This window comes from Limulus polyphemus, unplaced genomic scaffold (genome assembly GCF_000517525.1).
Source record: "Limulus polyphemus unplaced genomic scaffold, Limulus_polyphemus-2.1.2 Scaffold2976, whole genome shotgun sequence".
Classification (NCBI taxonomy): domain Eukaryota; kingdom Metazoa; phylum Arthropoda; class Merostomata; order Xiphosura; family Limulidae; genus Limulus; species Limulus polyphemus.
The window spans coordinates 89,559-103,329 of record NW_013668586.1 but is presented as its reverse complement, the minus strand read 5'-3'; the positions used below and the strand labels follow the sequence as shown (position 1 = coordinate 103,329).

The 13,771-nt window shown below is 32.1% G+C and overlaps 1 protein-coding gene across 3 annotated transcripts in view; it reads right to left on the bottom strand.

The window, feature by feature from the left end:
* Positions 1–13,771, bottom strand: part of LOC111088004 (nephrin-like) — a 125,723-nt gene that overhangs the window by 46,857 nt on the left and 65,095 nt on the right. For all 3 annotated transcript variants that reach the window (XM_022396685.1, XM_022396686.1, XM_022396687.1), the window contains exon 9: positions 11,454–11,585. In XM_022396685.1, the coding sequence (XP_022252393.1) occupies positions 11,454–11,585 (132 nt within the window). The remainder of the gene's footprint in view (positions 1–11,453; positions 11,586–13,771) is intronic.

Genomic DNA, 13,771 nt, shown 5'->3' with positions numbered 1-13,771 from the left:
GAACAATAGTAAGGAATGGGCAGTGTTACGACAGCGGAAGTCACGTGACGCTGCTGATGAGTTTCTTGAATGATCGAGGAAGTCCGAGTGTGTTCGAGATGCCCTCTTCGTTAGTATATAAGCCTGGCAGAGAAAGCCAGTGGATATGAATAAAGAGAGAGAGCAGTAGTTACTTTGAGTTTCGTGTAATTTATGATTCTGTTAGTTTCGAGCTAGTGAGCCATAAAGTGTGTGTTTTTCACTGTGATTTATAGCATGTATTATAAAAGTTGTAAAGTTTAAAATGACGAGAAACGTACTGATTGTGGAACTACGGTGTACTAAAAGTTTGTATCAAGGAAGAATAAACTGAGTTAATCAAGAAAGGACTTGTATCGGTGAAGATCCTTGGAAAGAATTTCTACCGGAAACAAACAAACAAGCAGATATGTAATAATATGTATTTTACAACCATACTACAATATAATAATTTAAATGAAGTATAAGATAATGAAGCAAGTTTTCGTCAAGCTTTAAAAAAAAAAGACTGTAATTGTGTTGGAAGTTGTTCACATACATCTTTTCTTCTAATAACATATAAAAAAAACTAAGATTTTAAGGATTTTTTAGCCTTTTTGAATTCCCAATATAGTAAATTAGATAACTATATGGTGAGTTAAAAAGAACTCAAAACTTCATAAATATATCTATACACATCACCATTATATGAGACTTAATTCTGTTTCTTTGGTTTGTTGACCCAAGCTGTGTTAATGAGCCTTGAATAGGCGAGACTGCTGTCCACAGCAGAGGGTGTAGCAAATCAAAGAATGTATTAGGTCTCACGTCACAGATTCTATTTTCAATTTTCCTTTGGTTAAAAGAAGATGAATCTGTAATATAATCATTAAGCTTATTTTTATCATTTTGTTCCGATCTCTACGCTAACCTTTGGTGAGCTGGAAGTCATATTAACTTATAAAGTTGAAAAGGACAAAAAAAAGAAGTTTTCATTACTGTTTAAATCACTAGCCTATGAATTCTGAAAGCTAAGGTACAAGTAAGTAAATCATACTATGAGTATGGCAGCCAATGCTGAGAAACGGTTATAGGGCAAAAATCGGTAAAACTTCCGATTTTTTTTAAGGTACAAGGCTATTAGCGCTATTCAGTTGAAAACTTTAAGCGCGGTATTATGCTTAGATAAAATTAGGAAATTCATACACACTAATTTTTCGTTCGGGATCTGCTAAAATCAATTCCAAATCAAAATTTGCGATTCAAAAAAACATTTATATATAAAATAAATAAATAAAACTTTTTCATTGTTTAACTTTAAAATGTGAAGTTTTTAATGTGTGTAAGGACGACTCGGAATGGAATGTTCTTATCCAGGCATCATAGAGGAATTAGGAGTATTCATTTTTGAGAAAGAAACAAAAACATGTTAATAATTTTTTCAATTATTAGCAAACAATATGGAAAATAAACCAAAGCTACAAGTGATTAAGCATACAAAAATCCCGCTTAGATCTGTATTTTGTGTGTAAGAAAAGATTTTCATGTAAATTTTCCTTGCTCATGATATTGAATGGGAACGTACATAGTCTTCATATTTGATTACTGCCACAGTGATACAGTGGTACAAGACTTGAAATAAAATAAAGATTACCCGAACTTGTACTTACACTTAGTGCCTTTACTTTTAATGGTAATTATTACAAACAGATCTGCAGAGTCACCATGGGGACTAAAATGGTCCCCACTGTTGCCAACCTCTTTGTTGGATACACTGAAAATCGTATATTTAATCAGTACAATAGATCAGTACCCATGATGTATCATCACTACATTGATAACATACTAGGGATTGCATCCATGCCTATGATGTAGAAACGTTACTACATTTTGTTTCCTCTTTCCACCCTTCTTTAGAATTTACTTGGGAAATATCCGACACAACACTCATTTTTCTCGACATTAAGATATAGATACAAGACGACCACCTGACCATTAGCATACATTACAAAGAAATACATTCATACACCTACCTACATTTCAAATCTTCCCTCCCATATAGTAACAAAATGTCAATACCTCACTCACAATTTCTACACTACGCAGACAATGTAGTGATGATAATGAATATAAATTTAAATCTAAAAACATGAAAACTGTTTTCTAAAAGACACTACCCTGATTCTCTCATCCACGATTCAGCCATCAAAGCTAACTCATATACCCAGGAGCAAACACTCAACCCTACCAAGAAAGAACACACCGATCATATTCCACTTATGTTAACATACCACTAGACCAATAAGAAGATCAAAGATATCATATTAAACAATTACACAATACTTACTGAAGACCATACCACTAAATCTCTTTTCAAGGACCCACCCATTATTTCTTAGAAACATGACAAAAACCCCAAAGAAATCCTGGTACACAGTAACCTTAAACAAAAACAGAATGATACTCCAGATACTCACACATGTAAACGAAACAGATGTGTCACCTGCCCACATATAAACAGCACTACATACATACATACGAGGAAAAAACATAACTTTCCACATAAGACAGTCCTTTACATGTATCATTTACACGTATATCCTTTACTGAATGTATCATTTTCTGTATAATTTACAAAAGATGCAATAGTTTATACATTGGACAAACAGGCCACCGACTCGGTGATCAAGCACGAGAACATCTAAACCACATTAAACTGCAGAACCAGGATACACCTATAGGCAAACATTTCACCATCAACAACCACACAGTTGAGGACTTTTCGATTCTTGGACATATTAGTGCTCTAACAGACATTCACAAAAGAGAACGACTGGAAAGGAGATTAATCTACAATCTGGGGACCTACAACCATCTGATTTAAATTAACGCTATTCTTTCTTGTAGATTTCTATTTTTCCATTTTTTGTTTTAGTTTTCATTGCTATCTGTTTTTTCTTTTCATGACTTGTAATTTTATGTAATATATTTAATTTTGCACAGAATTTTCATGCTCAACATTTCAAATACTATGCACACAATTTATTTCAATTCTGCACAAGCACCTTTGTTGTAAGCTGTATGATCTAATGAAGAGCACTAGCTTCAAACGTCATTATTCTTTAAATAAAAATATAAAAAACTTGGCAGTTGTTCAACCTGTTATATAATTTTGATATCTTTGTCGCCTATGTAGTCATAACTACAATTTTTTTTTATAATACTGTGCTTAACAGTAATCAATCAGCCAATCAAATTGTAGACCAAAAAATAAGTTATCAAGAAACATTTTTCTTAACAAAAAATGCATAATGAGCACACCACAATGAAAATTGAAGTATGGAAGTAGTTATCAGGGCACCCGCACGTCACGCAGCCAGAGGGCCAGAGGAGATGATGATGTCATTAGAGACGATGACGTCACATAGTTCCACGGAGGGTCACCAGAGGGCGCGTTACTAGGACAGGCAAAATACAGAGAGAGCATTGGTAGGTGTGACAACATAGTTGAAGAGGGCATGGCTATCTTAGGGAGGGGTGATATCATAGTTTGATACTTATGTTCATTCTATGTTAAACATATAATGACTTTCTTGAGTTACAAAAACGTAGGCCATCCCACCAAACGTGCTCATCCTTTCAACCATGGGGGTGTTATAAGTAACCCAAGAGTTGATGGTGGTTTTAAAGACTAGCTGCCTTCCCTCTAGTCTTTTACTGCTAAATTAGGGATGGCTAGTGCAGATAGCCCTCATGTAGCTTTGTGCAAAATTCCAAAACAAACAAATACAAAAATGTTTGAATGCATAACAATAAGTTTGTCTGTGGTGCTGAACGATACCTTTCAACAGTACCTGAGCTCACTGTGTCAGCTGGAAATGTATCAATGTATTTGGTCAAAACACTATATCAGTCATTAAGGTTCCATCAATTATTAAGGTATTTGTCTTTAGATGTTTAAGCATATGAAATTTAAAGGTCATTATCAGGACCATCACATCCTGAGAAATAGAAAGCTACAATTGCACATATCATTAGAAAATGATATTGATGAGGTGTAATTTATTATAAAAGACTAAGCTGGACATATGTAGGTCAGTATTCTATAAAACTAAGATTTTTTCGTAAATAGTATAATAGTGTATTTTGAAGTTCTGTTAACAAATGTTTCAGTATGTGTTATACTTAAGACTGAGATTTTACTTACATATATTAAAGTAGCAAGTATATTAGTCTATGATTAAAAGTTATTTTTATATAAGAAAATCTCAGAACACTGATTTTCATCATTTTTAAGTGGAAAGATAAGTCATGTTACCATAACAGTTTCAAAATCTATGTGAGAAAATATCTGCTTTAAAATAGTAGATAAACTAGTTTTTCTAGGCCTACTAACTGAAATCTTACATTGAATCACTTATCCATTTATGTAGTGATATGTCTTTAGTATAATGTCTCATGTTAATTCAGGTTGTTTTCACATTACACAAATGAAAAATACAAACTACAACTGAAATAGTAAAACTGAACATAATGTACAAAAATTGTATAAAGGTTAATCATGTATTTTATACACTAAAATGTTTCATTATGAGTTATGACAGTTTATTTAGAAACGTGAATAATCAATTTATGGAGTATAATTGAATAGAAAGTATACTAGAATTGTATGCTAACTGAAATGTCCTGTAAAATATTGTGATTACACAATTAGTGTTTCGTATCACTATGTAAAATGAAAGAACTATATTTACTAACTTTAAATTCAATGACATACAAAAGCGCTAGTTAAAGTATGGTGAACATTAAATTTATGTAGAAAATATATTACTATGTAGAGTTTGAACCTTTTATTTTCAATATTAAGTATAATGTAAATACATAAATAGTGGCAATGTATTATAAGTGTGTTGTTCAACTTTTGTTTTCATAAAATGTTTCTGCCATATTAATCACCTTCTTCTTATAGTAAAACCATGAGTCAGATAGGGTGTTCTACATTCATATGAAAGTGTTATCTGTTTTAGTGAACACAAATAATCAAAATATGTCTAAACTGAATAGCATGCCCTGTATATTTTCTAAAGCAAAATTTTATCGAGCTGGTCAGGGGTCTTGAATATCTAACTCGTGACTCATGTTGGAAATAGGCTGAAAGAGACCAAGCAAATTTATAGATTATATATATAGTTAGTAAGAGACAAGCTTTAGACAAAGAGGTAACAATACTAAGTGTTATTTATATAGATCCTATAAACTCTAGCAAGTTATAAAACTAAACATGAAATAAGCATCCTTTTCAGAATGATAAAAGTATGTAAAGTAAATGATTGGTTATAATAACTGCCTCATTCAAATAATGTATAATATGTATGAATTGATATATGCTATAATGGTTGTCTTATTGACTTGTGAAAGTGAAAAAGCAGATGTATTAAAATCTTATAGAGCATTGTCTGCCAAAAGTAACACTATCCTTAGTAAGACCTTGTAATGATAACATATTCAGCCCATAGAAACATTGTAAAAAATATGTAAGTGAAATGATATGTTTTTTCAAGAGCAATAAAAATCATAGTTATATGGATAGAATAAAGACAAACTAGTAAAAGTGCAAGCTTTTATATTAAGTTATTGCATGGTATTTAAATAAACGTTCTTTTCAGGACCATAATTGTAAAAAGTATGCTTAAATATAAGAAATAAAACTAGATTCAGCCTATAGAAACACTATCAGCCTTTGTAAAATATATATAACATATAAATGAAAATTATAAATACAAGTTGAAATCTGTATGCAATCCTGCAGAACACTATCCATCTTTGTAAAACACATGTAATACAAATATTACAAAGTTAAGACCCGTATGTAGCCCTATGGACTGCCAGCCTTTGTAAATTATATTTAATGCTTTACTTATAAAGTGAAACAGAATTAAATCTAGACATTGATGACATTGAAACACTTTATGATGAGATCATCATGGCAGCCTAGCAATGCAAAGTTGAAATCTGTATGCAATCTTATGGGACTATCTGTCTAGTACCATTACCTGCCTATAGAAACCTTAGTAACAACATCCACCTATAGTAACAGGCCCTCTGTGTAAATCCTTAGTAACACCATCCACCTACAAAACCTTAGTAACATCATCCACCTACAAAACCTTAATAACACCATCCACCTATAAACCTTAGTAAAACAATCCGTTTATATTAACAGACACTCTGTGTAAAACGTTAGTAACATTGTCCACCTACAGAACCTTAAGAACACCATCTGCCTGAAAACCTTAATAACTCAATCTAGCTACAGTAACAGGTCCTATGGTATCAAACTATGATATCGCTCCTCCCTAAGATATGTGACAATTCGTGGAATTAGTACGTCATCGTCTCTGGTGAACTCACCTGGTGACACATGTGTGGTGCACTCTGGCAACGTGACGTCCAGTACAGAAACGAATCAGTGAAACCCAATCTGAAAATTCTTTATAAACAGTCTAAGGTTTTTTTTCATAATAAACACATTAGATCTCTGGATTGAGTACGAAGATGTGTTTTGCTTATTTTTTACTTCAGTGATCTTTAAACAAATGCATGTGATAATCAAATATAAACGAAGTCAGTAAATGTACATTATTGAGTTTGTTTATTCAGATGTTCGCGCAAATCTACACGAAGGCAATCTGCACATATCCGTCCCTAATTTTGAAATGAAAGTTAGAAGAAAGGCAACTATTCAACAGCACCTTGGGCTACTCTTGTCTAACCTAATAGTGGAATTTCAACATATCTTTTATGGAGCACAGCATAGTGCGATTTTATGGCAATGAGTTGCGAATCACGAATCCTTATATTCATAGTCTGGGTATGCTAACGAATAAGCCACTCTTGGCACATTTAATATGGACTTAAAAACAGAATTAATATATTAAAATAACATGTTTTAATAATTATTGAAAAAGAAAACTCTTTGGTAAAACGATTGAAAATAAAAAAGTGAAATCAACTATAGCTTTTTTAAGTATTTTAAAAATGCTCATTTAAGGTCTTCCTTGTTGAAAGATGCATGCAATAACATCATGACCTGTATTATTTTCCGTTTTATTTCAAATAATTTCTTGCTTGAGAGAATTTTTGGAGAAAGGAGAGCGTACTTGAAAGGCATTGCAAATTCATTGCATCTGACTAGAAGTTTTTTGGACGACATTTCGAACTGCAAGCACACATTTTTCATCTGCTTGAGAGTTAAAAGAACGTAGCCAAAGAAAGTGTGTTTTAAGGTCTCTTTATAAAGTTTAATATTCAATAGTAATACAATAAAAATTCGACTAGTTTCTAGGAGGATTATAGCGAGTTGGTTTAAGGTTTGTTTTCGAACTTTCACACAAAGGCACACAAAGAGCTGCCTACCATAGCCATCCCTAATTCTGAATTAATAAAAGCAAGACAGCTAGCCAAGAGCATCCGCCGCCAAGCCATGGGCTTCTCTTATATAATCAACCAGTTGGATTTGACCATCACTCTTATAGCACACCCATGAACCCAAAATGTGGAGTACATATTTGCAGTAACGGAATGTGAACCAAATTTTAACCCAGTCTTATTTGAAAATAAGTGAGAACAACAGGTTTTTATTATAAAAATATTTCCTTATTTACGTTTTTATGTCACACTATTGTAAACTCTCGAACTATAACATCATACAATATAACTCATATTTTAGCATGCATAATTGGCAAAACACTGTATACCCTAAAATGGTTCTAGGTTTTAAGCAACTCGAAATGTCATATGCACACATATCAGTGAATATTAGATTATTTTCAATACAGTAATGTATTTGTTGAAAGACTAAGACACGTAGGATTTTTGACAATACCTCTTATCTCAAACCTAAAAGAGTTGAAAGGTGTTTGATAACTACTATATATATACATTACATCGAAAAGACACATACATTAATTACGTGATCTGAGTATAAGAATAACATATATTTTTTTATTTCAAGACCAGAAGCTTACGAATATTGAAGTGTTATGGTTATGTAATGCTAGTAAATTACCATAACCACAAGTGCATCTCATTTGTCCCCCAGTGGCTCTGAGATCTTAGAACGCTAAAAATCGGGTTTTGATACCCGTGGAGGGCACAGCACAGATAACCCATTGTGTAGTTTTGTGCTTAAAAACAAAACCTCTCATTTTACTTCAACATGTCATTTAGTTTAGAATAAGTATTTTAGTATAATTTTTGTGTATCGCTTTATACTGCTATAAGTATTGAAGATATCAATTAATTTCAGTTTTTCATTCTTAGCATATTTCACGAGGGCACTTTGGCTTCTTAACTCTACTCACTTATTCGTCTTTAGTCTACCTGCTATTTCCAGGTAATCAAAACACGTTTCCGTCAAGTGGATATGTAATAATATAATGGTTAATCTGGAATCCCTTCGAATGTCTAAGACACTTAATAGTGGGTGTTCTTATACCAGGAACGTCAATATCCAAGATCGTATCTTTTACAGGTTGTAAAACGACATTTGTCATCAGAGTCTATAAACAGTAGTAACTGATAGAAAACACGTCTCTCACTGAGAAACACTACGATCGTAAAGTATAACAGACAGCATATTGTATTCTACTTTAATGATATCATGTAATGTACTTAATAAAAAACTTTCATTTTACAATCAATGCGTGTGATTTAGTCTGATGAGCCACATTTCATCTTCTACACTGATGATAAAGATGAATAAAACTACAAGAGGTACTTGATACTGCTTATAATGTTTTGACAACGCGAGCTACTAAAGACAATATAATGGTGTTGGAAAAGCTCTGATGAAAATATATTGGTCTTTTGACTACTTTATGGGGCAAATAACATCAAAGTTTACTTAGAAGTTGTTGCCTGCCATGGCTACTCACATAATGCTGCATTTCTATCTTAAGGCCTCTTCAGAGATGATAATGCAATCATCCACCGCACTCATATTTTTCAAAATTGATCCGAAGGCCATGACAATGACCTTTGTCATCATCCTTGGCCAATACAACTAGTTGATCTCAGTTTTATCAAGATGAGCTTGAATGTTACATCCGTAATTCTCTGCCAATATCTGGGAACCAAACATACATGGAATAATTGAATAAATTATGTAAATTAGCTACAAATTCCCTTCTAATATCAGAATGATTCTAGAACTATAGTCACACGAGGCAGGCAATTATTCCATGTATAAAAGCAAGTCGCGCTGAACAGACTTGCAAAATGCCTTCAAAACTTGATTGATGACTGGAGTGAAATCTTTTTTTTTTTAAAAAAACTAGAAACATTAATACAACGAAACTGTTAAATGATGAAGAGCCAAAGACGAACATTTCAAGAAAACGAAGTTTTTACATGACAGGACACTTATAATAGCAACAGGCCCCGAAACCACACCCAAAGTAATTAGTACAAACACCCTTATTCACAAAATGAAGGGTATGATTATGAAAGAGAATCCTCTGGCTCAAACATATATATATATATATATCATGGAAAGCGGATGTATCTTCTAGTATCGTTAATATGACAATATACAACGATTTGAAGATGACGATGGCTTTTGCAAGCCGAAAGCACATGGAATTATGGCCACACCTTGAAACAAGCGGCTATTTTCATGAGAAATAACACATGTCTGTCAAATCTCCTGATACATCCCCAATGGATGTTTGTGCTTATAATCTGCTTAACTTTGTGTTTGGACGTCGTAGACCTAGGAAATTAGCTGGTTTAAGAAAAGCTGCGGAAGAGAACGAGAAAAAACACTGACGTTTCTGTTCTTCGAAGAAAGCTGAAATTATATAAATACGCCGCATCAATTCCATTGTTAGGAAGCAACGGAGGCAGATAGAGCATTATCACCGGACAAAATACGGTCTTCAGTACTAGCATGCCGGATTTAATTTTCGTTTCTTAAAGGTGATAATGAAAAGGTGTGGTAGATCATACTCCCCGGACTGTGGGCTACATTTGAGCCGTCGGTAGATTGTATAGACTATACCATGTCAATTCCAGACCGAACTAGTGGCTAATGATCGAAAAATAAACTCGTCAGTCAACGTATAAAAAACGACAAGGTAAAACCTACTACAAACGCAGCTCTTCTTTGTTCCTTGTGATAAAAAATAAAATATATCTGAAGTCTATATTCTAGATCATTAGACAAACTAAAGAGTATATAAAGAATCACGTTTAAACACTACCTACATCTGATATGCTTTAATCACTCCTTGATGGGCACTTACAAAGTACACTGTTAATGTTAGAATGTTGAAATGTTTTATTTGTAAAACCAACAGATGGTCTTATAAAGGACACTGTTGATGTAAAATGTTATCCTATTTAATTTTAAACAAACGTTTTTAATTATGATTACTATACATTAATTAAGATAATTATTTGGTTTTATAGAATTGTTTGCATCACGTTTTTTTGTGGTTTAATTTGTAAACTTCTCAATTCCTATCAAGCTAGACAATACCCATTCTGTTATCGTATTTAATTATTCAGTATTTATTTTTCACTGACGGTTTCGTAAGACGGACTTGTTTTCTTACTAAATGCAAAAATTTCATGTTCTATCGATAATTATGGATTTCTGAAAAGAGCCAAAGCAATCATACTTACTTGAATTCTAACGTTATTAAACTACTCATTATCCTACTTACTTGAACTCTGACGTTATCAAACTACTCATTATCCTACTTACCTCAATTCTGACGTTATCAAACTACTCATTATCCTACTTACCTCAACTCTGACGTTATCAAACTACTCATTATCCTACTTACCTCAATTCTGACGTTATCAAACTACTCATTATCTTACTTACCTTAACTCTGACTGAGTAGTTTGATAACTTATCCTACTTACCTCAACTCTGACGTTATCAAACTACTCATTATCCTACTTACCTCAACTCTGACGTTATCAAACTACTCATTATCCTACTTACCTCAACTCTGACGTTATCAAACTACTCATTAACGCCTAAACAAATGGAATGTTCAAATAAATATTCTAGCAATTGTTCAAAGTTGAAATAATAGTTTTTAGAATGTAACAAGTTTTTAATACTCGGGCTAACACTTAATAACACTGAAAAATAGAGTTGAAATAGTTAGAACATAAATCAATGAATAACCAATAAAATATTAGCTTGGAACATTAACCGATTCAATTGTTAATCATGTTTAATCTTGTTAGAATCCTATTCACTTCACCTTATATAAATATGTATAAACTTGTTTTTAGAACAAGTAACTTTCATGCAGTATTTTGTTTTATCTCTCGTCTCTTTGCAAACTTTTCGTAAACTATGAGATTAATAAGATGGGTCACTCACAGTTTTGGTGTTACAATGACCATCAATCATCAATCACAATACACTGCCTTGCCTTTATTTTGCTGCTTTCCCGCTCTTTTCCTCCTGAAGATGAGCACGAAGATTGTTGACATTAAAACGAACGTTCCTACAATCCCAAGTAAGATACCAAGAAGAGGTCTTAGTCGGGTAGAGTAAACACCGCCTGGGAGTAAATATTTTTTGGAATGTTATTAAATTACTTTAATGTAACAATTCTTTCATTAAAACGAACATATATAGGCAAACTTAATAAGGCAATACTGCTTTTGATGATCAGAAAATTTCTAGTATAAACAATAATGAGTTGTTCTTTTACCTCGTTCGTCATCGTAATACATGTTTCCGTAAAATATATCGTAGAAGAAACATTAGTCAAATATTCAGAATAATGAAGGTAAACGTGATATAGTCAATAAGGTAAGTTACAATATACCTCATTTAAAAAGCTTAGAAACGACTGAAAACTTACAAAGCAGCTGAAATTATTTACAATTATTAATAAGAACAAAGATTAAACATTGCCACATGAGAAAACCGTGTAATTAGAACTAACAGCACGGAAAAACAAAAAATTTAATATTTTTAGACCTAAGCAACAAAGCTATTGATTGAGGTACTTTCAAAATTAAGGACTTGGTGTAAAAGATGTGTCTCTTAGAAAATATGTTCATATCCAACTTCAGAAACATTACTAGCCTTTATTATTAGGCAAATTGAAGTACCAAATATATACGCTAAGTAACAATTTTTTTGAACTTTGTAACAAATTTTCGAATAGAAAAAAAAATGAAATTTCAAAAAAAGTTGACTAGGAAATATAAAAATCTATAAAATTGTTCCATAAATCTATATGGAGAAGGAAAGATACATTCACCAGATCACAATGGAAAAGGAAAGCTACATTCATCAGATCACAATGGAAAATGAAAGATACATTCATCAGATCACAATGGAAAATGAAAGATACATTCATCAGATCACAATGGAAAATGAAAGATACATTCAGCAGATCACAATGGAAAAGGAAAGATACATTCGTCAGATCACAATGGAAAAGGAAAGATACATTCATCAGATCACAATGGAAAAGGAAAGATACATTCATCACATCACAATGGAAAAGGGAAGATACATTCATCAGATCACAATGGAAAATGAAAGATACAATCATCAGATCACAATGGAAAATGAAAGATACATTCATCAGATCACAATGGAAAAGGAAAGATAAATTCATCACATCACAATGGAAAAGAAAAGATACATTCATCAGATCACAATGGAAAAGGAAAGATACATTCATCAGATCACAATGGAAAAGGAAAGATACATTCAATAGCACTGATTCCCCCAAAAATGGTAAGTGTACATGTTAACAGCTAATGCGTAATTTGGAACGGACTTCACTTAACATATTTTTTTCCATGTCTTTTATGTTTTATCTCAACATTAAAAAATACGTATTACAATTCAACTAGTTTTATAAAGTAAACTCAAATCAAATACAAACACGATACTAGTGTTCAAATGTGCTACCTTACAAAATGAAAACGAACACTGAAACATTTTTGTCGAAATATTCTATTATGATTTAGAGAAAAATTGATAAATAAAATGTAACATTAATTATTTAGCTCTATCATGAATAATATATATATATATACTAAACAGGAAAATAATACAACTTCTTGCGTAAGTGAAAAATACAAATTATTGAATCTATTTTACTAGTTAAAATCTGACACTGTTTATTTACAATGCAAGATGAATTTTTTATGGTTAATGGCACAGTAAAATACTTTCAGGGAAAACAAAACAACACAGCGAAGTACAATAAAACGAAGCATAATTTAAAGTGTGCTATTGAATTCGAAAAGTAATGAGAACCATGCATATAAAGATTTCGCTGTTGCGTCCCATCAATAAAATACGCATAATAAGTGAAATAAAAACGAACATAATTATTAATCAAAGGAGACACTTGCCAACAAATGACTTTTAGAATTCAGGCTTCACAAAAAGAATTGAATAATTGTAATAAATGAAGTATTTATTCCTCAATTCTGTAATTTTTGAAGTTTCATCAAGTTCTGACGGTTTCAAGTATTAATGATATTCTACAAAAAGTAATAAGATGAACAGAGACAGAGAAGTGATTTCCAAAAAGAAATTCTTGGTTTAAAAAGTGCATCGTAGCTGACATTAATACATAACTCGAGATTGCGTGGTATGTGTGTTGTAAAAGACAAATAAATGTAAGCCAAAAGTTAAGTTATCATTCTGAGTTTAATTCTTATTGAATACACTGTAAAAGTAGTTAATCTATTGTTTGTTTTTGAATTTCGCGCA